A 27,534-nucleotide genomic window follows, 5' to 3' on the forward strand; every position below is an offset into this window, starting at 1 on the left:
TCAAAACCCAAAAGACACAGCTGTGCTTTAAAGACAGAGTGAAATTGTAATTATCTAATTTGGCTTGGTAAGAGCTACGTTTTCTTGGCTTTTTGCCCAGAATACATTTATCCCTTCTTCAAAAAACAGTATAGCAAATTCTAAAACAGTAAAGGAACATGCTACAGAGATGCAATACAAGAACACGTTGATGATAAATGTAACATACTTATGGATTTCTGCCTTCAGTGATCCAAATTGACATTAATCTGTACAAAGAGAATAATATCTTGATAGTAAAAAAAGGTGAAATCTTCAATTTATTGACAAAACAGGAGCAGGCACCCCAGGCCTCAGAGTAGGTTTGAACACCACCCTGGAAAGAACCTCCTGAAATCCTGAGAATCTAAACGTTCACTTTTAGCACTACAGAAACCAACCAAATAACTACTGAATAAAACTTTAAAAAACCTATTGAATGCACCAACATTAATATAGAATATTGAGAAGATGTTTTCAGGGTGACTTTTTCCCCTTTACATCCAAGAAGAAATTCTACCATCTGACTGACTGATATAATGGTCTTTAGCTGGGATAACACTGCAGTAGAGGATTAACTAATGGAGAAAACAAGCCCTCAATTGCTGCTTTTGTCTGTTGATTATGAATGTTTCAGAAACTTCTATCAAACTGTAAAATTTTATAATGCTCAGCACACAGGCACAAGCTTTTTTTCCCCATGGTGTATCTTAGAAGAAGACTGATAAAGTCGTGTGCAATTTACCCCTCCAAAAAATCATGTCCTATAGCTACCTTCAAGAACACTACAGTCAGGTATAATGGGACACAAAACCTACACCATAATATCTCTTCATTTCAGTAATATTTTGGTGAGGCCCTGGCACAGGTTGCCCAGAGAAGCTCTGGCTGTCCTGTCCCTGGAAATGTCCAAGGCCAGGTTGGACAGGGCTTGGAGCAGTCTGGGGTAGTGGAAAGGTGTCCCTTCCCATTTGGAAGCCAAACCAGTCTTTAATTCTGTGATTTTATGTTTCTTCATGTAGCATGGAACAGGAAACTGTGGCAAGGTAGTGCTCCAGTGGCATAATGTTAAATCTTTTTCATTCTCTGACTTTTAATGTACTGTTCATTAAGTATCTTTCTACTGATACTTCTTCTACTGATACTGACACAGTTCTGTTCACAAAAGAGGTTTGTAGTGAAATTAACGAATTGTTTTCCCAGTTCATCGCAATGTGTCATTCACAGCTCAGCTGCCTGCCCTTACTTTGGCCTCTTTATGCCACGTCCTCTCATAGAATGGCACAAAGGCTTATCTCCTCCTGCCCAGCCTAGGGCTGGCATGATCCTCACTGTCCTGTCAGTTCCTGATTCATTTCCATGCTTCTCAGCACAAGAAAGACAAGGAGAAGGGCCACAAAGGTGATGAGTGATGAGCAGGTCTCTGGTGAGGAGAGACTGTGGGAGCTGGGGCTGTTTATTCTGGAGAAGAGAGGACTGAGAGGGGACCTCATTAACGCAGATAAGTATCTCAAAGGAGTGCCAAGAGCAGGGACCAAACTCTTTGCAGTAGTACCCACTGACTGTATGAGGAGCAAAGTCCATAAACTAAAACACGAGAAGTTTAATTATAATATGATGAAGAACTTCTTCCCATTGAGGGTGGCAGAGCACTGGGACAGCTGCCCAGGGAGGGTGTGGATACTCCCACTCTGGAGACATTCCAAACCCACCTCTGTGCCACCTGCTCTGCGTGACCCTGTCCTGGCACAGAGGTTGGACTGGATGATCTCCAGATGTTCCTTCCAACCCTCAGGGTCCTGTGATTCTGGGACGACGCTGAAGAGACACCGCTGACGCTCTGCCACTCACCGAACCTACGGTCGGGCTGGGTGAGCAAACACGGACCGGGACCCAAAGGGCAAGGGGCAGAGGCTCCATCGAGGGCCGGGGGTGATGGCGTGGGCGATTAGAGCCGTGATTCCAGCCAGCTGTGATTCCAGCCGTGCTTGTAGCGCTGCCCGGCAGGATCACTGAGCGGCGGGGGCGGCCCCGAGCCCGGCCGGGATGAGCAGCAGCGCCCGGCGCTGCGGGGGCTGTTCCCGACTTCAGGAGCTCCCAAAACACAAACAGAGCAGTCTAGAGAGTTTACAGAATGAATACTGTTTATTCTCCAAAGGGCGCACAGTGGGGCTTTCCACAAACCACGCTCAGGTGGTAATAACTCACAATCTTTTGTAAAGCAAAACTCACATGGATCCGCCTATCTAATCCACGCTCTCCGCCTACCTAATGCATATTTATCCGGTGATGCAATCTTACGCAATGCTACAAACACAAGGTTGTTTCCTTCATTAAGCAACTCGTATTGTAGAAGTTATCTGACGCCATCAGTTGCGTTTACACAAGGTGAGACAGCCCAGCCTGGGGACAGACAATTCAGCTCGGAGGCATCCAGGTGACCTCGGCCGCGGGGAGCGGGGGGGGCGGCCGGATCCACATCCGGGTGAGGCCGCGCCGGCGGCGAGCGGGGACGGGCCGGGGCAGGCCGGCAGGAGCGGGGGCTGGTCCCGGCTGGGAACGAGCCCTGCCAGCCCGGATCACAGCCCTGCCAGCCCCGGTCACAGCCCTGCCAGCCCGGGTCACAGCCAGGAGCTGCGCTGGCCGAGCGGGCGGCAGAGCCCGGCCGCAGCGTGGCTGCAGGGATGGGCCCTTTGAGGTCCGGCTCACACCTGCCGCCATTCTCCTGCCTCCAGCTGCTTGCAGCTTCATCTGTTTCCTCCTGCCTCTACCTGCTTCCATCTGTCTTCACGTGGCCTCACCTGTCTCCTCCTGCCAGCACTTGCCTTCTCCTGCCCTTTCCTGCCTTTTCCTGCTTGCACCTGCCTTCACTTTCCTTCATTTGCCCCCTCACCTGCCTGCCCTGTCGAGCCCTCTCTGTGCCGCAGCACTGGCACCCGTGTGTGGCGCTGGTGATGCCCTTAATGATGGGGCATGTGAAAAACGCCAATCACTTGTTTTTAAAATTTCAAAAGTTTAATAGTAATAAAATGGTTATAAAAATAGTAATACAATTAGAGTAATAATAATTTGGACAACTTGAATTAGGACAATGTGAGACAATAGAGACAAAAGAGTTACGGACGCCTGGGTACCTTTTTCTGGGCAGCACAAGCCCGAAAAAGGACACCCGTTAACAAAGGATTAACCCTTAAAAACAATAGCCTGTTGCATATTCATACATTTCATATATGATGCATAAATTCTATTCAAATACAGGTTTCTGTCTGGTTGATAACTTCTTCCTCTGAATCCTAACAGCACCTTCAAGGCAGGATGAAGTTCGTTTCTTCTGATAAGAGGGCAATAAATTCTTTTTCTCTGAAAGATTTAGGTGTCCTGTGGCTGCTAGCTCGCTGTGAGTCCTTTCTTTAAAAAAAGTATTCTTCATAGCATAGTTTCTATTTTAACATTTTTTATAACCTAAAACTATATTTAACACAGTACTTAAGAGAAGTAATACAGCATTACTTTCTAACATAACACGTACAATATTGATTTTAATATTTGCTAAAAGCCAGTTATAAAATACATGCATTTTTCACAGGGCATAAGGATCGCTACAAAAGGGGATTTTAGAATTAGTTCAGAGGAGTAGCAGGGGCCTGCCTTCCTTCCCTGCATTTTCTTTCTCTGCACCAGAAAATTGGTGTCCTTGTCAACCCTTGGAGTAGTTCTCTAGCCCAGAGGTTTGGAAATCCTGGCTATGAGTTCTTTGTTCATCTGCTTCCAAGGCCAAGCTGCACATGGCCAAGTTTTCAAACATTGTCCAGAATCTTTCAGTTGTGAAATATCCTGTGTGATTTTTCAGAGGGGCGTGGGCGCCTAGTATCTGTTACTGTAAATGGAGTTAGGTGTTGAAGTATTCCTGAAAACCTCTCAGAATCTTCAGGCATCTAAACCGCTTTCTGTAAATTTGGTCTTTAAATATTTTAGGAGTTTTGAGGCTTCTGATCTGTGTAACAGGGTTTATTGTGTCCTCTTGATACCTCAGTGCCTGAGCCCACCCTTCTGCTCTGGGATATTGTCAATGCTGAGCTCTGCCTGCAGCTTTGGTTCTTGTCAGTAGACTCTAGTTTATTTCATAAGCAGTTTTTCTTTTCTCTCCTAGCAATTCTTTTTGCCAGTCAATTGCACACTGTGAATGCATCTTTTGTCACCTTGCTGCAGCGTTTTAGTGGATTTACGGGTAGTGTTTGTCACAGTGCTTGAACACCTGTTTCAGTAGACCTGCTTAGTAGTTTTTGTTCTCAGCACTTCCTGGCTGTTTGCCTTTCTGTTCTTCAGATTTTGCTCTTCCACATATATTTTTTGAATATATGACCATGGTCTGAGCGCCTCCACATCCATGGCTTGACTGCCTAAAGTAAATATTGATGCAAGTGTTGGAATTACTTCCTTGTTTTTCCTTCAAGGGCTATCAGTTTCTCACTCCCTAATACTGGAAGCAGACTGCTGACTATCCTCAAACACAGACTGCAGGGCAGAGAGTGTCTGTTGAGTGCAGTGGTGACCCTCATGCTGGTAGGATCTGAAAGAAGAAAATCACAGTAGCGTTCAAACAGCAGGTGATGCTTGGAAGCTCAATGAAGGGTAGATAATCCCAGAGCCTTTTTTCAGAGCCTCTTAAAGAGATTGTTAATCGTATTTTGAAAGCAAGACAATTAAAAACAGGAGATAAGTTTATGTGCTCTGTGCCTCAAGGTGTCTGTGTGAATTGTTCCACCAGTAACACTTTCTGCTGTTTTTCTGGGACACTGAAGCTGAGATGGTGTTTTAGCTCAGCTGAGGGGGTGGGTGGGTCATGTGCACACCAGATTGAGGCAATTGGCATTGAAATAGGGTCTGTTGCCTTTGGATTTGTTCTCATCCAAATCTTTATCTGACCATTGTTATAATTAAGTTTAAGGCTTCCTACCAGTTTGATTCTACCTGGAGTGGTTGAAAACTGAGCATACCAGATGACACATTTGCTTCTGTCATGTTCACTCAGAAACCTCCATGAGGATTTGGAGACAAAGTGATCAGACTGTGCCTCACTAGAACTCCCAGTGCAGTTTTAGTCCTTTTGCAATTGATTAGGAGTTCCTTGACTGTTTTCTGCATGTCTTTGAAGACAACCATGGGCTGTTGGGGCAGCTCCTTCACATTTCTTTCCAAGGGACACAGCTACTGCCAGAGCTTGGTGAAGAGTATCTGCTGTCTAGGTACTGTTAGCTGCTTCTGTGGTGTCAGGCTGATGACAACCACACAGATTTAGAGATGCCAAAATGCAGTTATGCTATGAAGCATATTTCTGCTCCAGAGGAACAGTTGGATTGCAATCTTAAGGGCAATAACTCCCCAAATCTTTACAGAACTGCTGAGACAGATACCTAAGCGTGGTGTCTCTCTGAGGGCTTGGCTGGAAACCCAGCTTCCAGGAAAGCTTGCAACACCAAATGGGAAAAGATTTGTGGTATGATGGAAACACACTTTCTGTGAGTCCTTAAATGTAAAGTTCACGGTGCCTTCCTGCCCATGTTCAGGTACTTGAGGTTTGGTTTGTGTGTGCAGGGCCCCATATCCTCATGTGTGGTGGAATCTGCTGCTGTCCATCTGTGCAGTGCTTCATGCTCAAGTGCCCTTACAGGGAAGTTCTTTTTGCTCAATGAGATCTAATTTGGGTATAATAATGAAAGACAAAAATTCTTGTTAAACCAATCTTGATGCTCAGAACTTTTGCAGCTGGGTTTTGTTTGTTTGCTTGCTTGCTTTTTGTGTAGGGTTTTCCCCTGAGTACACTCCAAGTCTCAGGCTACAGACTCTAAATTTTAAGTCATGTGGACTAAATCTACTTTTAAGTGCAGTGTAAGTGGCAGATCATCTGAAAAGTGTTTCAAGGTGACTTTCAGGCACCGTATTTTAACATCTGTTACATTTCATTACTTTGTTACTTTGATATATGTAAATGTAAGAATACATCAGAAGTTCAAAATGCAGGACTTGTTTTTCTTTTTTCTACCTCATACTTCTGAAGACTTAAGACTTATGTGGAAATAACCTCTGCTGGTGTTAGTAAAAATAAATACCTTAAATTTGAAGGTTGGATTTATCTTTTCTGATAAGGCTTCTTGCAACCCTAATCTTCCCTCATTACTTTGTATCCTTTAAGCAAAGGTATCTGCTCTCTAGACCTGAGTCTTCAGAAGTAGTAATATTTTTGCACATAAAAATCAAGTGCTTTGTAATTTTCTTAATGTGGAATTATATTATCTAAACTTTCTTGGTATACAGTAGGATCTATATTACTTTATCCTGAAGTGTTGGGATTGACCAGTGTGAAGAATTTTGCTTTTCTGACATGGCAGGCTTTTTTTCCTTCTCATTGTTCAGTTGGCAGATTTATTTTAGGTGTGACTGAAATGAATTCTGGGGGTTCTGTCCACTCTTTTAATTAAACCATTAAAAATGTAAATTCCATTATAGGGAGTGGTTGGAGAAACAGAATTTTGTACCCATAAATTTCTTTCTAAGTAATCACAGAGGACTTTCTGAATTAAGAAAAAAGTGAATTAAGTTTTTTTACTTGCACATACAAGTTGCAATGGATGTTCCTCAAGTGGTTTTCAGGGATGTAATTTTTATAGGGTTTTTCTGCAGTTTCCCATCAGATTTATTTTTTCCCATCACATCTGTGTCTGCCTTAAGTTTGTTGGTGTTCATGAGGCTGAAATTTCCTGTGATCACCTTGTTACAGACACTGCCGAGTAAACGTTCCCATCCTTTGAATCACAGCTAGAGGCATGGGCATAATATTTATAAAGTTATTTTGGATCCTCAGAAAGAGAAATAGCTATCATACCTATGTAATGCCCATCAGAGAAAAGCAGGTTTTTGTATTTGTCATCGGAATGATAAAAATTCATTCATTTGTATGTCTTTCAGAGAAGAATTGGAAATGGATTTAGCTTAAAAATATGTCTTGTGTTATATTTGCAAAAGTCCTAAGTTTTAGTTTTAAGAAAATCAAGCATGTGTAAACTATAGAGCTAATGTAGTACAAAAAAACCCCAAACAAACAAAAAACAAACAAACAAAACCAAAGAAACAAACAAAACCAAAAAAACCAAACCTAAAATCTCAGGCAGTTTGTAGAACTCTGAGGTCTTTAAAAACCTTCCACTCAGTGAAAATGATACAGGGCTAAATCCTGATTTTTAGGGCTCCCATGAACAACTGAGGTAAGTTTTAGAATGTAGAGTTTTCACCTATTCAGTATTTTCCTTGATTAAAGAATCAAATTTGAACCTCTTTATCTGATAACATAGGGCATAATAATACTCAAATATTACATAGGCAAATATTCACTTGCAGTGAAACATAAGTCAGGTTCAGACCCATTCAGACCCGTTCTTCCATAGACTCCAGGAATATTCCTCTCCTTTTAGTGCAGTCCTGGAAAAGATGGCAAATTTTTGTGCGTGTACACAAATTGATTTTAGGCGCCTGTGCAACAGTAATGGCTGGGGCTGTTTGTTTCCTTTGAGAAAAAGTAATTAAAATATTTAATGCTGATAGCAGAGGTGGTTCCAAATTGAGACTCTGGCTTCTCTTCGTCTTTCCTCTGGCTGTAGCAGATCAATCAAAGCAATCTCTGCTGGAGGGTAGGTTGCTTGCAGGAATACAGTTGGAATCTGGCACTAAGGGCCGACAGTATTTAAAACTTGGTATCTTTGGAATGAAGCATTTAGGGTGTGCAAGCACATTTTGAAGTGCAAAACATCCTAACTCATTCCAGTGTGAAAACTAGTAATTTCAAGGCTGTAGCCTAGGATCTGTTACTAGAGCTGTTGCTTTTCCTTCAACAAAGGACTTAAAAAGGGATTTAATGTGTGTTACTTATAGAAAAGCTCACAGGGCCATTGCTATCAGTGTTTGAGTGTGCTGGCTGATTGGGTTTTGTTTCTGTACATACTGGAGAATTGCACTCTGGTATGAACCATGGCATTCATGAGAGCTCTCAGCACAGCCACACCAAAGCACTGCGTCTCTTGATTGGAGTAGAAGATGAAAAATTCACAAATGGCAATCATCTCTTTCAAGTGACTGCGAGTGTGTATGAAAATGGAGTGGAAATTCCATACTTCAGTATGGATATGATAGAAGGCATGTCCTGTGAGGAGCAGCCAAGGACTTTGGGTCTGTCCAGTTTGGAGAGAGGGAGGCTGAGGAGTGCCCTCCATGAGGGTGGCCAGGCAGGGCAGAGGCTCCCAGGTCGGTGCCCCAGGCGTGTCCATGTCTCGGAGGCACTTGGACAATGCCCTTCCTAATGTGCTCTGACTCTTGGTGAGGGCTCAGGCTGTTGGACCACATGGTTGTTGTAGGTCTGTTGTAGCTGGAACTATTCTGTTCTGTGAACACTCTGGGGAGGGGATGCAGCTGTGGGAGAGGATATTGAATAAATATGAGCTGAAAGGGGTGACAGATGCTTGCCCTAAGCTGTGGACATTTCAAGAAAATCACTGCTGTAGACATCCTTGCTGGTGCACATGTGCTGGGCACATCAGCTGGAGGCAGAAGAAATCTGGAAGAAAGTGAACAGGTTTAGAGGTGCTTCATCAGTTAATAACCATGCTCACAAAAAGAGAATATAATCTCCTGCAGCAAAACAGGAGCTAACCTAGTCGTGGAAGTAGTTTAACGTTTAAAAACCCAGCTGAACAAACCCCCCTTCGTCTGGGAAGCAGAAACTAACAATCCATTACATCAATTCATAAGCAATTTGATCTCAATATACAAGATTATGAAAGGATTCTTTGTAGTAGCCTTATAAGCCTTAAAATTAGAAGCTCATAAGTAATTTTGTTGTCTCCATTGCAGGTGTTTATATTCAAGTGAAATGATTCCACATAAAATTTAAATATTAGCAATACAAAACTTCCAAAGGTTTAGAAATTATTTTGTTATCTAAACTTCCGTTAGATTGTAAACAAATAAATGTACTAAATATTATGAGTTCATTCTTTGTTTCCTTAATGTTTATTTTGTGTCTCCTTAAGGTTTGTGAATAAAGTCAATGCAGGTAAAAGCTATCCAATATTCTGTGTATTGTTGTGAAAACTTTGTCTTGTAGTTTTTTATTCCTAAATACTTTGCCAGAACCCACTGCTAGAATTTTTTTATCTTGAGGTGGGTTTACAGAAAGATGGAATTGCTTTAATTTGAATTTGTTTTAATATCCTTTTATATTAAATACCTATGTTTTCTCCTGTTTATTGCAGAACACCGTGATGTTTGGGATTTTTTAAAAATTTCTGAGGAAGAGAGGCCTACAGTCAAGTTCTTTGTGCTAGGCTTACTTTTTTCAAGATTTTAACAACACATTACTGTGTTACCGTTCTTGAGCTTAGTGTGTGTGTATAGAGAGAAATAAAGTGGAAATCCTGTCTCTGAGGATTGGAATTTAGTGTAGATTTAGATGGAAACCAAAATATTTTAGCATGCATTTGCCAGTTAAGCTTTTAAAAGGACTTTCCGTGGGGTGCAGCTTCTGAAATAGTGTGAGTTGCTGAAGAGGTTTCCACATGATGCACATGCCACAGTCAGCTTGCTTTTTTAGTTCACAAACTGCCACAGTGAAAAATCAGTATCTTGGCCTGATCCACTACAGACTGAAGAAAAGTTGTACTGAGTTTGAAATCATGGAATTGTTAAGGTTGGAAAAGACCTTCAAGATGGTTGGGTCCAACTGCCAAGTTCACCACTAACCTGTGTCCCCAGGTGCCACATCCACATCTTTCAAATGCCTCCATGGCTGGTGGCTCCACCACTGCCCTGGGCAGCGTTTTCCAATGCTTGACCACCTTTTGTGGAAGGTTTTTTCCCCCAGTATCCCATCTTAACATCTCCTGGCGCAGCTTGAGGCTCTTTCCCCTTTTCCTGTCCCTTGTTCCCTGGGAGCAGAGCCTGACCCCCATCTGGCTGCACTCTCCTGAGTTGTGGAGAGCTAGAATGTCCCCCCCAAGCATCCTTTTCTCCATTCCCAGCTCCCTCAGCCACTCTGTTCACAATTCTCTGGCCCTGTTCTCCCAGCCTTTTATTTTACCCAGCAAAGAGTGCACAAGTTCAAGCCAGGAGCAGCCAGTTTCTCCACGTGAAGACATTGGAAAAAGATAAGTTCTACTAAAGTCCAGGTAAAAAAATTCAAAGCCTTTCCCTCATCCAAAACGTGGGTTACCTTGTCACAGGAGATCAGGTCAGATCCTCCTTCCCTCTCTGTTTGTCTGTTTGTAGGTGGGAGGATTACTTCCTAATGTCCAACCAACTGGGACCTGCCTAAATAGCCAGGACTGCTGGTGCACGGTTGGAAGTGGCTCTGTGGCTCTCTCAGCAGCTTGCTCAGCACCCTCAGGTGGATCCCAGCCAGCCCTGTGGATCTGTGTGTGTGTGAGAGGCACAGCAGCATCATTTTCTGGAATGTGGGGGTTCATTCTGCTCCCTCTCCCTCTCTTGCAGCTCAGGGCTGGCTGCCCTGGGGACACCTGGTCTTGCTACAGAAGACTGAGGCCAAGACAGCACTAAGTACCTCAGCCTTTTCCTCGTTCTTTCTCACTATTATTTTCCACTGCATCCAGTGAGGGTGGAGATTCAGCCCTCCTTTTCTTGTTGTTGTATTTATAAAATCCTTTTTGTATTGTCTTTTATGGTGGTAGCAGGAGGTTTAATTGGCCTATGTCTCCATCCTGGTTGGGTGGGCTGTAACACACTCCCACTGGGATTTCTGCCTCAGTCACATTTCCCATGATTTTTACCCAAAATTTCTGCCCCCTTTCCCCTTTTTTCTTTTTTTTCTTTTCCTCTGGACAAGTTCCTGCACATTTGTTTAGCGCTGATGGACAGTAGCATTGTAAACTGACTCTGGAAGGGGCATCAGAAACTGAGAACTTTAAAACCACTTTTGTCTAATCCACTTGAAAATTATTCTTACAGAAATTTAGGGTTAATTACAGTGTGATGAATGATAAAATGAGATCCTGATACTCCAAGACCAGATGAAATTTATTAGTAGGAGCTAAAAAATAGGTTCTGCTTTAGGACTTTCATAAATACTTTTTCTAATTAAAGAGAGCTCAAAAAGTGTGTGATACAGCTATTTAACTTCCATCAATATTGAATGTACCTGGGATTTAGTTAAATTATCCTTACAAATGCACTTATGAACTGCCTTTAATGTTTATAAAGAGGCCTGACTTGCCCTCTTGTTGGGGTTGAAACAACAATATTGGTTTAAGAATCTTTAAGTGGAGAAGAGACAAGAACTAATATGCTTGAAAATTTCAAATACTGAATGAAATTATACTTATGTTTGGAAGCTATTTCATTTAAATTGACTGTGTGCCCTGAAGACTATGCATAGATCCTTTTGTTTCACTATCTGAAAATAAGTGTGTTCTTTGTCTTTCTCTTTATATAAATATATATATATATATATATATTATATACACAGATATATATATATATACACATATATACCTATATCTAGGTACACACACCTGTTTTTCCCCAGTGGTATTTTCATGGTTGAGCAAAGTTAGTAGTTGTTTCTTTGGGTTTTGTTTTGTATTTGTTTATTTTTCTTTTTTTATTATAGCAAGCTGAAATAGTGTAGTGTAAATCCCTAGTACTTTCAGAGCATACCTTTAGAAGTTAACCACCTTTGGAATTCGTTTATGGGGGACCAAGATTATACTGTTAAAAAATGAACTTATCAGTAAAAGGTTTCAAAATGTTTTTACAAGACACTGGCTTTCTAAATTGCCTTGATGTATTCCAGAGTGTGTTAAGGAAAAATGGAAGAGGTTAATTTATTGAGTTATTGTGATGTGAACTTTAATAAAGACATGTTTTTAGTGAAACAGATGAATACTGAGTTGCAAGAGTACTCAAAAATAGTTACAAAAATGTAAATCACTTTTTACAAGTTACGAACTAGATGTAGTATATGTAAAACACACTCGGAAATGAAGTAACTCTCCTTCTAACATACTTGAATTTAAAAAAAAAAAAAAAAAGGAAAAAAGTTAACAAGATTGGTGCAAAAACAGAATACATTTGATTTTAAATGGTTGTCTTCCAGTAACATCTATGCTAAAATGTTTCCAATTTCCTCATGGTGTAAAATACACCATAATCTGATTAGAGTCTCTAGGTAATAAATAAGGGTTTTGTGGAGGTTTTTAAAAATTTTTTTTTATGTTACATTTTATGTCAACATTGAATCCCATGAAAAATTTTTGTATTTAAAAAAATATGTGTATTTAACCTACATGACTCTACATGACTGCAGAACATGTGAAGTTGGTAAAGCTAACAAAGGATGGAACACTGACAGTGTCTTTGGTACAGCAGGGGCTAATGATTAGGTTTTGCTTATTAATCCAGTCCAGGTTCCTCCAGAAGGTTTGAATTATAAACCCACACACCAAATAAAAAAGAGAGGGAAGGCTGAAAGGAGACCAGCAGTCTCAGAGCTGAGTTTAGTTCTAGTCTTAGGCAGACTAGAACTGGTAGGCTCCTGGTCAGAATTCTGGTGCCAGCCAGCCAGGCTCCCTCTTGAGCAGCTGCTCTCATGGAATGCACTGGGTTTGAGTTTCTTAAAATTATTTTGGCATTTAAAAGGATTTTTCTCTTTGTTCCTATTTAGTGAAATGCTTTACAATATTAATCTTCTGTGTAAGTTGTGCAATATTTGTCCTGGAGATAGTAGTCATTTGATGATAGGAATAACCTATTAATTGTGAGAGATAGTTGTGAGTTTTTCAGTTGATTTTTTTTACAATCATATATTTTAGAAGATGGCTGGATTAGCTTGACGTTGGCCATTCACATACATTTCTTTGTCAAAGCCTCTACAGAAAATTATAGTTATCACCTGAAACTTTAAGTTGCTAAATGTGGTTTTTTTTTTAATTACTATTGAGTGTAAGTGTAGGGCATTAATGGTTATTGTTGTGATATTCAAGTTTTTTCTTGCTGACTTTAGTCAAGCAGAACTTGTTTTCATTGGGAATTTTGCTGACTGAAGACTATGTAATTGCTCAGTAATTAACATAGTTAAAAGATATCACTCTACATGTAGTGTGTAGTTTGCACTTTGGAACCCAAACGTTCTGTAGGGTTTCTCAGCATTGCCAGAAGGGATACTTTTGCATAGTAATTTGAATAAATTTCTGTAGTTCTCTTTAAATAGTGCTGGTATCAAAAGCTATTAGGCTCTGTGAATATATAAGGCCCTTGTTACCTTAAATAATTCCATGAATTCTCAAGTATATTATTTCTAATTTCACTATGTGCTTGTATAAATAACTGTCCACTACAACTTGTTACTGTTTTGTTCTTGCACATGTATTCTACATGCCTGGAACTTTTATACTTTAGGATGAATATCTGTTAGGCATGCATTTACTTCCAGTTTAGCAAAAGTCTTAGAGGGCTTACAAAATTGTGGTTTAAAATAAATTAGCTGGGAGAACCAATTGTTCAATTGGTTTCTTTTAAACCGGGAAGATGTGGAGCATTTGGGAAAATCAAGTTAATCTGCTTAACATGTGAACAAAAGTCATCAAGTCTTCTTTTTAAGTATTAATAAAGGGAGCAAAAGGTGCAGTGATGATACATTCTTCTTTCTGTGTGGGAGGGAGAGTAATATCTGGCCTTTATCTGCTTCTAACAGTATATCTAGAGTTTGCAAATAAAGGACTAAAAGGGGTTTTTAAATGACCAGTTGTGTTGTATTTCAGTTTTTGCATTAAACTTCCATAAAATCTGAATTTCTAATTGGTGATTGGGATGAAATGAATATTATTAGCGTTATTTAAGGTTTTCTTTTTCAAGACCAGCAACTGAGTGATATAAAATCAGAAGGACTTGAAATTCTGAGACATAATGTCATGTCAGAGAAATAGATTAGTATTTTTTTTCTTGCCTGAAATGAGTACCTTTCCCTGTGAGAGGTGCTGTACTTTCAGGGTTTGGAGGAAGCTGAAGGGAATTGTTTTATTAATTGGAAAAGTGAGTCTTCCAGTCCATTAGGAGACATAGAGGAATGAAAAAAGAATGCTGTGTATTTCTACTTAGGACAATCCTATCTTAAATAATGTATTTAGTTAGTATAATCCTATCTTACCATGTGCTGCTGATTTTGTGGGATTTTTTGGTTCTTTGGGTTCTTTTGGTTTGGTTTTGTTTTTTTTTTTATGTATCAATGGTCATATGTCAGCTTTTCTGACAGAAGATTAGAATGATAACCTGTATGCGCTGACATTGCACAGATTTTGTGATCTGTCTATATGTAGGTTAAAGAGTATCTTTTTTCATAATATTTAACTATCAGTTGTACTGATTATCCTTTATATTTAGACCTTTACTATCTTGTTTTACTTTTAATTAAGAGAAAAAAAGCCTTGTTTTTAAGTGCATAACAAAATGATCTACAGAATTTTTAAAGGTTTTTTTTTTTTTTACTTTAAAGATTCTTCTTCTCATGAAGGAGTGTTAGTTTTTAGAATAAGTGATTCACTCAGCACCAGATTTTCCTAGGCAGTGCATCATGCCAAAACCTGGTATTACCCTGAGTTTGGTTTTGTTTAGTTGTTTTTTTCTACTTTTTATTTTCCTGTGAAGCATATATTCCTTTTTAATGTGAAAGGTCTTGAGCACTCTTTTCATAACATTAATGACATTTATTAGTGCAAGTTACCACACATCCATATAAGCATGCATTCAAAGACCTAGATTTTTGTTTGACATGTTGTTATATTAAATTGTGTTGCTGTGATGCTCTTACTGTTACTAAGATTGTGTCAAACCTTCTATTTTCACATACCTGTTCTGTGACAAAGTTCCCTTGAGGCATAACTTGGTGCCTTTTACTCTTGGAAAGCTTCTCCATTGTGCAGGCACTTCTTTTTAAGTTCTGTTGAAGCACACTACTGTGATTTGCAGGTAAAAATGATTGATTGCATTTGCTAATGCTGCTTATTAACAGTAACATGGAGAAGCATGAGAATTTCAGTTGTCAGTCTGAGTTCTTGAAGCTCAATAATATTTTGTGTGGGAATGCATTTGAAACATGTGACCCTTTCTTTTTGCTTTTAAACCCTCCATTTCTTAAGTTTATCAGACATGAACTGTAGAAGAAAGGCCATGGTTTGTTCTGGCATTCCCAAACTCTTAACAGGAGGTGTTTCTGTACTCTCTATTTGCTTCTAAGTAAAAAGATTGTGTTCCCAAATCACAGTAGAAAAATCAAGCATATAGTTGGAGTGACTGGTTGCATGAAATTCTTGGAACTGATATCAGCTCTTCTCTTGAGAGGGAAGCCCTGAATTGCAAAGCACTGTGTCTGTTCAAAGGCTGAGAGGAAGATAAAGGCTGAGACTACTGAACCTGGCTCAGAGAGCCATTGATTCATTATGAAGTGTTAGACTTTTCTTTTTGGGAAAAAGAGTTGTTATTTGTAATTGTCTTGCCATGTTCATGATGAAATTGTACCATTTAACGATCCCTAGGAAAGGTTTTGAATAAATTAATGAATTTACAAAGTAATTTATTACTTCCAAAGAAGAAGCATCCCCATGCAGTTTTGCTTTCTTGTCAGGATATTTTTTCCTTAATGCCAAAAATTCACCCAGCCTTTTTTAGGAAACAGTTCTGTTGAGTACAAAGATTTATGTAAGACATTTTTTCTTTGAACTCATGATGAAAATATTTCTTAGAAACATAAAATCATAGAATGGTTTGGGTTGGAAGTGATGTCAAAGCTCATTCATTTCCAACCCCTGCCTTGGGTAGGGCTACCTTCCACTATCCCAGGTTGCTCAGAGCCCCATCCAACCTGGCCTTGGGCACTTCCAGGGATGGGGCAGCCACAGCTTCTCTGGGCACCCTGTGCCAGGGCCTCAGCACCCTCACAGGGAAGAATTTTTTCCTGATATCCCGTCTAAACCTTCTCTCTGTCAGTGTGAAGCCATTTGCCTTTGTCCTGTCACTCGAGGCCCTTGTCAATAGTCTGTCTCCACCTTCCCTGTGGGCTCCCTGCTGTAGGAGGAATAAAAGGCTTTCACTCCTTTTATTCCTCCTACAGCTTTGAAGATTCTAGGGCTACTCTTTCCCTTTCATGCTCCTCTCTTGAGGTTGGTTCTTCTGTTATCAGCAAACCCAGTCATAAACGGTCTTGGACAGATGTTGGTAGTTATGAGTAGAGTTCAGCTGAAGAACAATGTCAAAAGTGGATTCACTTTTTCTTTTAATGGTACTGTTGTGGATTAAACTGAATACATTGCAACATAGACCATCTACGGAAGGTAGATGGAAGTTTTCTAAGCGAAACCACTGTATAAGGCAGATCTGGTTAGAACAGGTGGGTCAGGGCCATGTCCAGTCAAATTCTTTGTGATTATCCTCAGGAATAATTCTTTGTGGTAGGGTAATTCTTCAGGGTAATTCCTTGTGATTGTCCTCAGGTCCAACATGTTTGTGGGCAGCCTGTTGCAATATCTGGTCACAATTTTCACTGTTCCAACTTCTTTCCTAAGGGTTTTGTCCTAATCCCAGTGCAGCTCTGAGAACAGCCTGGCTCTGTCTTTTAGAGGTCTGTGTTCAATATATGGGTTCCAGTAAAATTAGAATACTTTAAGTAAGAGAGTTTTTAGTCTACCATGGTCACTTTTTCTCAAGCATTTGTGGGACTCATGGTGTCTGATCTTTGTGACCTAATTAGCACATGACAAGTCAGGCTTTTCTCACCTTTCTCTTTGTTGTTGTTGTTGTTGTTGTTGTTGTTGTAGAATACAAACTAAATTCCAGACCTTCTGATTATCATCAGTCTGAATCAGGTTTCAGAGATTATTGTTCTGGACTTGATGTTGATTAATTATACATATTGCCTGGCTGTACTTAACACAAATGTTTAATTCCAGTTTAATTCAAGCTGTTTTCTGAGATTTTTTTGGAGGTGGGTGGGGAGAAGGCTTGGCTAAAGGAAAGGGATTTCCTCCAAAGCACAGTATGTTTGAATTATATCCACTTTGCCAGAATTCTCACAGAAGTTTATGTGCATTTTGTAAAAATGTGTGGCTTTTGAAGTAAAAGGATATTTGTGATAGGGAAAGCTTAGAGATGGCCAATAGCGAAATGTGAAAAATGGTTAACTGTGGGATTTCTTATTTTTATAAAGCAAAAAGTAGCATTTCCATGTTCTGGTCACAAGAAACCAATTACAGAGAAGACTGAAGATCTAAGAAGGTGAAGACTGAAGCTCTAACCCTTGAGTTCCTGAAATTGTTAGAATTAAGTCTTGGGAAAGATAGGTTCTGCAGGTTTAAAAAAGCCAAAAGCTATACGCTGAAGAATAGTGCCCTCAAATTCTAAACCACAAATTTTTGTGGAATTGATTCTGTAGATCATCTTAATAGCCGTTTTTGTGGAGTTTCTGAGGTTTTTTTCTGATACAAATTCAGCATCTTGAAGATGAGAATATTATTTCTAATGATTATTCAAGTTTCTTTAATAAAAGCTATATGAAGCTAAGGTGTTTATTTATACAATGTGGTTCTTTTTCCTTCTAAAAAGGCTTTTAACATTGGGAAAGGCAGTTATGGAAGTCTTATAAATTGTGTAAGATGGCCTTGCTACATGAAGCTGATACAAATGCTACAGCTTTTTCTGTACCTGTTTTGTTACTTGTAGCATTGGCATGTGAAAGTAGAGTTATTTCAAAATTATTGGTGATGCTAGGTGTGGAACATCACATCATAGGATATGGAATCTTACATGCTTTTTGCAAGATCTTTCACTTCAGGGGATCTCCTGACAAAAGGACTATGTGGTAAAAAAACTTCCTTCCTTCCTTCCTTCCTTCCTTCCTTCCTTCCTTCCTTCCTTCCTTCCTTCCTTCCTTCCTTCCTTCCTTCCTTCCTTCCTTCCTTCCTTCCTTCCTTCCTTCCTTCCTTCCTTCCTTCCTTCCTTCCTTCCTTCCTTCCTTCCTTCCTTCCTTCCTTCCTTCCTTCCTTCCTTCCTTCCTTCCTTCCTTCCTTCCTTCCTTCCTTCCTTCCTTCCTTCCTTCCTTCCTTCCTTCCTTCCTTCCTTCCTTCCTTCCTTCCTTCCTTCCTTCCTTCCTTCCTTCCTTCCTTCCTTCCTTCCTTCCTTCCTTCCTTCCTTCCTTCCTTCCACTTCCTTCCTTCCGCCACTTCCTTCCTTCCTTCCCACTTCCTTCCTTCCTTCCTCCACTTCCTTCCTTCCTTCCTTCCTTCCTTCCACTTCCTTCCTTCCTTCCTTCCTTCCTTCCTTCCTTCCGTCACTTCCTTCCTTCCTTCCTTCCTTCCTTCCTTCCTTCCTTCCTTCCTTCCTTCCTTCCTTCCTTCCTTCCTTCCTTCCTTCCTTCCTTCCTTCCTTCCTTCCTTCCTTCCTTCCTTCCTTCCTTCCTTCCTTCCTTCCTTCCTTCCTTCCTTCCTTCCTTCCTTCCTTCCTTCCTTCCTTCCTTCCTTCCTTCCTTCCGCCACTTCCTTCCGCCACTTCCTTCCTTCCTTCCTTCCGCCACTTCCTTCCGCCACTTCCTTCCTTCCTTCCTTCCTTCCACTTCCTTCCTTCCTTCCTTCCGCCACTTCCTTCCTTCCTTCCTTCCTTCCTTCCTTCCTTCCTTCCTTCCTTCCTTCCTTCCTTCCTTCCTTCCCTCCCTCCTTCCCCTCCCTCCCTCCCTCCCTCCTTCCTTCCTTCCTTCCTTCCTTCCTTCCTTCCTTCCTTCCTTCCTCCTTCCTTCCTTCCTTCCTTCCTTCCTTCCTTCCTTCCTTCCTTCCTTCCTTCCTTCCTTCCTTCCTTCCTTCCTTCCTTCCTTCCTTCCTTCCTTCCTTCCTTCCTTCCTTCCTTCCTTCCTTCCTTCCTTCCTTCCTTCCTTCCTTCCTTCCTTCCTTCCTTCCTTCCTTCCTTCCTTCCTTCCTTCCTTCCTTCCTTCCTTCCTTCCTTCCTTCCTTCCTTCCTTCCTTCCTTCCTTCCTTCCCTCCCTCCCTCCCTCCCTCCCTCCCTCCTTCCTTCCTTCCCTCCTTCCTTCCTTCCTTCCTTCCTTCCTTCCTTCCTTCCTTCCTTCCTTCCTTCCTTCCTTCCTTCCTTCCTTCCTTCCTTCCTTCCTTCCTTCCTTCCTTCCTTCCTTCCTTCCTTCCTTCCTTCCTTCGATGGAAGAATTTTAGGTACTGTCATTTAATTTATAAATTCTCTTTTGTCTAAATTGATCCTTGACTTTTATTGCCTCATTCCTTAATGCACTGTTCTCATCTCTAAGCATTGAAACCTTCTGGAAACTCCTCAGAATAAATGGATCAATGGGTAGACCTGAAAGGTGAATAGGAAGAGAAAATTCTCTGGGTGTTTTCTCCAGTGCTTGACAGCTGCTGCTTCTTAGACCAAAGTCTCAGTCCTTGCAGATATTCTGAACTTGACTCTGTGTGGCTTTAGGCAGTGCCAGAGCTGGCCTTGCTTTCAGGTTGGGTTTCATCAGTTGTCCTGAGAGGCTTTGCAAACTAAATTGTGATTACTTTAATGTTGAGCTGCTTTATTTGGGCTGTGAAAGAAAATTCATTGCAATGGGCCAGGCTTTAATTTTTTCTTAAAAATACCATAAATTATATATTACATATATTAAAATTTGAATGGAATTAATTGTAATATAAGCAACTACTACTGCAAAATAGGTGGGTGTGCAGCTGCTGGCTTTTTTTTGTTTTTGGTTTTTTTTCTATTAGAAGAGTTTTAACATTACTTAATGTACTAAGTGTTTATTGAGTCAGGACTGGAAGTGAACTCAGAGAATAATTTAGGCTAGAAAAGACCTCTAGGATCATGGAGTCCAACCATTAACCTCCCACTGCCAAGTGCACCCCTGAACCACATCCCCAAGTGCCACATCTACATGTCTTTTAAACACCTCCAGGGACTGTGATTTAACCACAGCCCTGGACAGCCTGTTCCAATGCTTGACAACATTTTTGGTGAAGAAATTTTCCCTGATACCCAATCTAAACCTCCACTGGCACAACTTGAGGTCGTCTCCTCTTCTCCTATCACTTTCTACACCCTCCTTTAAGGGAGTGGTAAGGACTGATAATATTCCCTTGAGGCTCTTTTTCTCCAGGTTACATGAACCAGCCTCAGTTCCCAGGGAAAAACTGCTGTTACACATTCTGTGTTGTCTTCTTTTTCCCCATAACCTTGAGTTATTCCATGTGTGGGTGGGCAGGCTCCTGTCAACACCCTGTTAAAATGAAGGTGCTAACAGCCCTGTCACTGTGCCTTTCACTCTGGGAGGTGACCAGCACTCTGCTTCCTGGCAGGGCAAGTTTCCCACATGTCCCTTTTTTATGATGGGATCCACCCTGGAACATGATGGAGAACACTGGTGTTTTGGTGTTGCCTGGTTTTCACTGTCTTACAATGGGGGAGGACACACGGCATGCAGAATTGTTAGGGTGGTTTTTCCTCTGTAGGAAATTTTACAAATGCTCTAAATGTATTTTAGTTTCTATTATGCTTTGTATTAACATTCTGCTCTTTCTTGAGCTAGGTATCCTTTGGGATATGTGTATTCCGTAATTAAATTTTACCAATTAACGGCTTAGTAGCTATTATAAGTTCTTAAGATGCCAAATGCTTATCCTGCAGCTGTAATTGGTATAGAGCAGGAGGAAAGCCTGTATCAGCCAGGTAAAAAGAAGGAAGTTTGTTCCTGAATTTTAAAATTTGTAGGTGGTACTTGGAGTTCTGGTGAAAGCCATGGTGAAGAGTGCATGTGAGTTAGTTAGATCTTGGTGATACAGAAATTTATCATCTGCCCTGCTCTTTATCACAAAGGTATTGCCACTGTACATGCTTTCTAATATGTCTTTTTAGTTTTGTTTTATTGGGTCTTTTTTTTGTTCTCTTTTTGTTTTCTTTTTTTTCTTTTTTTTTTTTTTTTTTTTTACATCTCATACTTTTCCTGAGTAGACTTTTTGGAACCTGCAGTTTCAAAGATTTATTCTTTAAGTGCTGTGGTCTATGTTATGTCCAGTCAAGGGACAGCTAATAACTGTCCTGGACTGAACACATTGGATGAGGCATTTGGGAGACATAAGAATGAAAATAAAACTGATAGGTTGTCACAGATAGGGAGTTACCCTGGGGTTTGCCAGAAATACAAATGCAGCAGCCCCACCCTCAGGCAGCTCCACACACACCATTCTGACAAAACAAAGAGCAGTATATTCTGTCAGTTGTTCCATTAAAATGTACAAAATTCGACCTCAAACTCAAACTTCCAGGCCAGGTTATACAGAAGTCACTTGATTGTACCTGGCAGAATCAGATCTCTACCACCTAGACAAATTTAGATTATCAAGACTTGAGTAATTTGAATTCTCACTAACCAGAGGTGGATGTGAGTGAGAAATTCTTCTTAATTCACCATTTGGACTTTCCACCACTTTTGCCTTTTGGATATGAAGAATACCAGAATTTCTGGTGGGATTACATGTTCTTTCTCCCCCTAACTGTTGGAATGGGAAAGAGGGGCTTTTCTTTTCCCGGCTTACATTTTTCTGCCTTATTTCTTGGGAATGGTTCTTGTTCTTCCTGTGTGTAAAAACATGCTTTTGGTGTGTCTGTTAGGTAAGCACATTTCACAAAGTTCTCATTACCTATTATAAGCTGCTGGCCAGGCTTTGGTGACTGGATTTGGCACAGGAAATCTTGTGAGCTTCTCAGGGATGCACATCAATCTGAATAAATCCATCACGCAGCCTTACCAGCCACGCAGGAGAAAGCCTTGAGCAACCTCCTCTGAAGTGCAGTGTTGACCCCGCTTTGAGCAGGAGCTTGGGTTGGATGACCTGCTGGTCTGAATTTTGGCAGAATTCACTGTTCCATTTGGTGGATTCAAACTGGTTGATAAAACCTTCTCAAAATTCAGTGGCTTGCATATTCGTTGTCCATGGAAAGTTTCCTTCCTTTCACGGCATGTGACTGGAGAGCTTCTCAAGCCTTTTAGGACATGACTGTCTGAGAACTGCAATGTTTTGGAAATGACCTGGTCTGGATGACCTACTGTGTCTTTTCCAACCATAATTTCTATGACTCTGTAATTTTGAGGTTGACTTCTTGTTGCCCAATTTTACAGTTACTTAATCCCAGTATCGGGCATATTTCAAGAGACCACATTTAGTCATGGTAAGACTGTGTGGGTTGTTTTGTCTTTTTCTGTTATTTTCCAAATCCTGGAGATTGTCAGCACTTAATGTATTCTTTCCTATTCTGGTACCACAAATAATTTCCTACCCAGTGAGGAAAGAAAAGTCTGATTCCCCATTTTGGAATAAATGGTTGATTTAAAGGACTTGCTCCCAGATTTTTTGCAGTTCTAAGGAGAGGTGTTAGGCTACTTCTGTTATTTATTTGTACCAGAAATGCATTTCCATCATGAGAACAAGGGACAGAATTGAGAAATTTTGTATTTGGTCAAATTTTCAGAATTGTTATCAATCAAATTTATAATGCATTATTAATACATTTTTAGAGCTAAATGCACATGTACTTTGAGGACTGTGAATGTCTCCTGTTCCTTTTTCTAAACATTTCCTATAACATTGATGTGGCCCTTTTCACTGCAGAAGGCTCCCTTTTTGTGCAAGAAGAGATCATATTTTGGGAAATGCATTGCCTAATAAGAACTCTTGCACCAGCACTCTCTGAAGAGTACCTCAGCCTTTGAGTTTTTGAAGTGCTTTATATCAGCATCCCTCAGGATTTATTCCCTGCTTTCTATCCTAATCCACTGCCTGCATATTTATGACACATGTTGAGTTTGCCAGTTTCTGGTATTTTTCGATTTTTTTTTTGTCCACAGCAATCAAAGCATGGAAACAAATCAGGATTTCCTTTTAAAACAGAGGTACATGTACATGTATGAATATACATTATACACACCCAAAGAGCAAACAGACCTAGAATTCTCTCACCTGGGGGAGAATCACTTTGCCTGGAATTCCTGTGGGGTTTCTGAAGAACTGGAAATTGGAGGATTAGCATCTAGGTGTGAAAACACCATTGGTACTACAGAGACTTGCTGGGGGTTTGTTTATCTTTTGTTCCATTGGAGTGATATGTGGAATAATTCATAAATTAATCACGCTGTTACAGCCACGAAAAGTCTGTGTTTAAAACTTGTGGGGTAAAGGTAATCTTAGGTCAGAGTAGTCCTGGGATTGTTACCAGGCTTAAAAAACTGTATATGAAATGCAGTAAAAAAGATGATGGATTCAATAACAGGTTGCTCTCCAGTTTTTCTCTGCCCTACATTCCTTTTCTCTATCAAAAGTTCCGTTTTATTTATGCATAGTTTCTTATAAATGTTCTTGAAGGAGAAATGGAAATCCTCACATGTTTTCCTTACAGGGCCTTCTGTCTTTACTGCCTCAGGTCAGTGTTGTATTTGAAGAGAAATCAAAGTAGTTAATCACTTCTTAGAACATGATTTTACATATTTTCTATTTTTGTTTGCCTTTTATTTTTTTAAGAGACTCTCCATTTTAGCATGCCTTTCCAGAATTGCTTTAATTCTTGTTGAACTCCTCTGAACTTGTTCCAGTTTGTGTTTTTTAAAATACAGTGCTGAGTGTAATTTCCCTGGTTGAGACAGAGCCAGTTCTGAGATGATGGGAATAATGTCTCATGCACTTTGTGGAGAAAATCTGCTTTGAAGGAACTTTGTGTAGAGCCTGCAAGACCTGTTGATGTGATACAGAATGTATCACAGATAAAATAGATAGAATACCTGTTTGTCTTTCTAAAGGCTCACTTTCTCCAGCTGGCTGCTCTTCCTGGTGCCTGAACACTGGGTTGTGCAGTGATTGTGTCAATCACCAGTCTGGTTTGGGTTGTTTTTCCCAGGATGTGGCATGAATACAGTGACATTCTCAGTCTGTGCTGTCTCCATCTGCAGTCCTGTGCTGTCCACACGATCTCCATCCATCATTTGTGCACACACGTGCTGCATTCTTGAGCTCTGTGTTAAAGCTCTGGATGTTGATAGACTGCATGAATGTTTGAGCAATTAACCTTAACACTGATTGGAAAAATACTCAATTACCTTCTTTTTCTCTTGGAAAATGAGCCAGCACAAAACCCAACTGACACAAAGCCAACAAAACACCTCCTAGTTCCTAGAAAGATACTTGGTTCTATACCACATGAGACTATTGAATAATACTTCAATTTAGACAAATATTTCTAGTTGCACTGTGATAGTGATGATTTATCATTGAATCACAGAGTGGTTTGAGTTGGAAGGGACCTTAAAGATCACCCAGTCCCATGGCAAGGGCACCTTCACCAGAACAGGTTGCTCCAAGCCCCATCCAGTTTGTCCTTGGGCACTTCCAGGGATGGGGCAGCCACAGCTTCTGTGGGCAGCTCTGCCAGGGCCTTCCCATCATCACAGGGAAGAATTTCTTCCTGACATCCAATCTGAACCTACTCTCTTGTAAACAGTGCCTTTCCATCTTTTCTGCAGAAATGAAAGTTTATCCAGCCTATAGACTGTTTTAACTGAAGTCATTTAGCTTTATAAACATTTTAACTTCCTATAAAAGACCATATAGGTTTTTTGGATCATCCTTCATTTACCTCTCAGAATTACAGATGTATATATATATTTTATTAATACATAATACCTTTCTTTCAACAGCTTTGTATATCTTGAGTTAGTTTCATTAGCTGAGTAACTTAGCCTGCTTTTTTTAAAAAGGAACTGCAATTTAACTATAAATATATCCAAATGCCACAGAATTCAGGGCTGCAAGTCAAAAATGCTGATCAGTTTGTAAAATCTTAATCAGTCCCTCCATGAAACCTAGGGACGGACCTCTGTGGTAGCAGAAAAATTTCCAGAAATTCACCACAGCCTTTTTCCAAGCTGCAGTTTGTTCTGATGTTGCCAGACAGCTAAGAAGATATGGGAAAAGCAGGAAATCTTTTTGGATTTAATCACAGTGCTGATTTGGAAAAGCAACTTAGCAATGGAAAATATTTTTTATGCTTTAAATCATAAACACAAAACTATACGAGGTCCGTGGTAGATCACGACTGCATTAAGACAGATTGTTTTCCTTATGAGTAAAGATAACCCTGCAATTTGGAATCTGGTGGTCAGAAATCCTATTTCCTAGACATATTTATGTATTTATTTGTTTATTTTGTATATATATATATATCCAGACTAGATTATTTGATGGTTCTAGTAACGTTTGTTGAGGTACTGGCGACCTGTTTGCTATACCTGAAATATTTAGGTATAACATTTAGGTGACATCTTCCTATTTTCCTCTATGAGGAAGCTTTTCCTGCATTTTTGCTTTCAAAAGATGTTAGACTATGTTGATGGGCAGTGCTTATGTTTTCCCCTGAAGTTATTCAAGTTCTGTTGTAAAACACCCAGTGCTTTGTATTTAACTCGATCAATAAAAAAGCGCTTCTTAAGTGAGATCTTGCAGTTCTTGGCCTTGCATCCTCTCTGTGAGAAAGTTCTTATTTAGGCCCCTTGATCTGTTTTAGGACTCGCGAATGATGGAGACTTCAGGTGGGCTGTGGAGATGAGACTGGAGGGAAGGACTGAGTGCTCATTTCTGAGCAAGCGGGGGATGAGGTTATGAAAATGTTTTAAAATCAAGATTTCTTTTGTGTTCTAGTGCCTGCTGAAAGATGGATGATGATGACTTTGGAGGATTTGAGGTATGCTGTTTGGATAACTTTGCTTTGAAATTTAACAATTTTCAACTATTTTATGGACATTTATAGCATTTTGTAAAATATGTAACAGGTTCTTCTTGTTTCTAGGCAGCAGAGAGTTATGAGTTTGGAAATGGTGAAAAGCAGACCACATCTCCTGCTATTGCTTGGGCAGCATTTCCTACAGGTATTGACAGAATTACTGTAAAAAATCTTAATATTCTATTCCCGTCCTTATGTACTCACTGTAAAAATCAGGGGTTAGAAGGGTGTATACAATAAAATAATGGACAATAAAAGAATAGCCAGCAGTCAAAACTTGAGCATAAGAATGTTCCTGAGCAATATTTTGGGAAGGTGCACTTCTCAAAGTTAAACTTTATCGAGGAATGAAAGAGAAATTCAGTTTATCCAGTAGAAAAGAAATGAAAGATCTTCATTCAAAGGATATTCTTTTCTATTGAGTGTGGAAGATCTGTTGCAAATTGTGGGAAAACAGAAATTAAAAATGAGATTGTGATGAAGTCTTTTACTTGCTTTGGGGAAGAGAATGATCGTTTTTACTTGAGCCATTTATATAGTTGAAAAATATATTACATATTCTTTATCTCAAGCAGAAGCAGAAACATTAGGGAACTGTTGTATTAATTTATACAAGTGCCTGGTGCCTGTCTGCATTTTAGGAAATTGATAAAAGTTTAGTGATAAATGTATATTATCAGTAGAACAAAAAATATTATGGAGGTCTTACTGATTTTGTTGTGGTCTAGATTTCAACCTTTTCACAAAACAAAACAGCACTTTTGGTGCACCAGGAACAAATGACCAACAACTCACATTGTATTGTTATGAAGAATAAATGATACAAAATAAGGCAGGGATTTTTCTTAACATGAGCTCTCTATAAATCATGTTCTTAAAATGTTTTTATTAATTTATTTCTGGCTTTTATCTCTTTCAGAATAATTAGTTTTATTTGTCATTGAAACAGAGGAAAACAAATACTAAGGAAACAATATTTTTCCAAATAACTTTACTATTCATCTTGTCATTTTGACTGATATTTAAAATTACTGCTGAAATTCAGTAGCATGTTTTAATGTGTTTAATAAATTAAATCCAATAGAGCTGTACAGTGTCTGTCAGTGAAGTCCAATTCAAATCCTGTAAAGTGTGTAGAATTGAAATGATTTGTACGTAACACAGAAGTTTTTTGTATGATTTTAAGTGACTCAGAAGTCCTAGGATAAGTTATACCAAGGTATTTTAAGCATTTCAAAATGAAAAGAAAACTCCTGTATTCTGGATATTTTGTTACTGTAAAATCTTTATGTGACTTTTTCATGCAAGTATTGCTGTGAATAGATTAGTTTATTGCAATAGGCAAGGCTTTAATTGTATTGGCCAAGTGCTTCTTGGGCATTGACTGTTAGGTGGATGTTTTTAGTAACAGAAATAACTGAATTGTCTGCTCAATGTTATCTATATATAAACATGTTCCTGTCTTACCCTAGAAATTTCTTAGTAAGCCTTGCTGAAAAATTCAAATGTATTATGGTGCTATTGGGGTGATTTTGATAAATTTGGGGGGTGATAACATTGCATACACCCAAGATTTGATAAACTTTCCAGAGGAGGAGTTACTCATCTTGTGAATTTCCTACATCTGCTGTTTGGAAGTTATAAAAC

The 27,534-nt window shown here is 39.8% G+C and overlaps 1 protein-coding gene across 2 annotated transcripts in view; it reads left to right on the forward strand.

The window, feature by feature from the left end:
- Window positions 1–2,308: 2,308 nt before the first annotated feature.
- Window positions 2,309–27,534, forward strand: part of CCDC91 (coiled-coil domain containing 91) — a 113,612-nt gene continuing 88,386 nt past the window's right edge. The window contains exons 1-3 of one of the 2 annotated variants that reach the window (XM_030959909.1): window positions 2,309–2,406; window positions 25,806–25,848; window positions 25,954–26,032. In XM_030959909.1, the coding sequence (XP_030815769.1) occupies window positions 25,819–25,848; window positions 25,954–26,032 (109 nt within the window). In that variant the 5' untranslated portion in view covers window positions 2,309–2,406; window positions 25,806–25,818. Of the gene's footprint in view, window positions 2,456–25,805; window positions 25,849–25,953; window positions 26,033–27,534 lie in introns of both variants that reach the window. The other variant, XM_030959910.1, reaches the window with a different exon arrangement.

Source organism: Camarhynchus parvulus, chromosome 1A (assembly GCF_901933205.1).
Source record: "Camarhynchus parvulus chromosome 1A, STF_HiC, whole genome shotgun sequence".
Classification (NCBI taxonomy): Eukaryota; Metazoa; Chordata; class Aves; order Passeriformes; family Thraupidae; genus Camarhynchus; species Camarhynchus parvulus.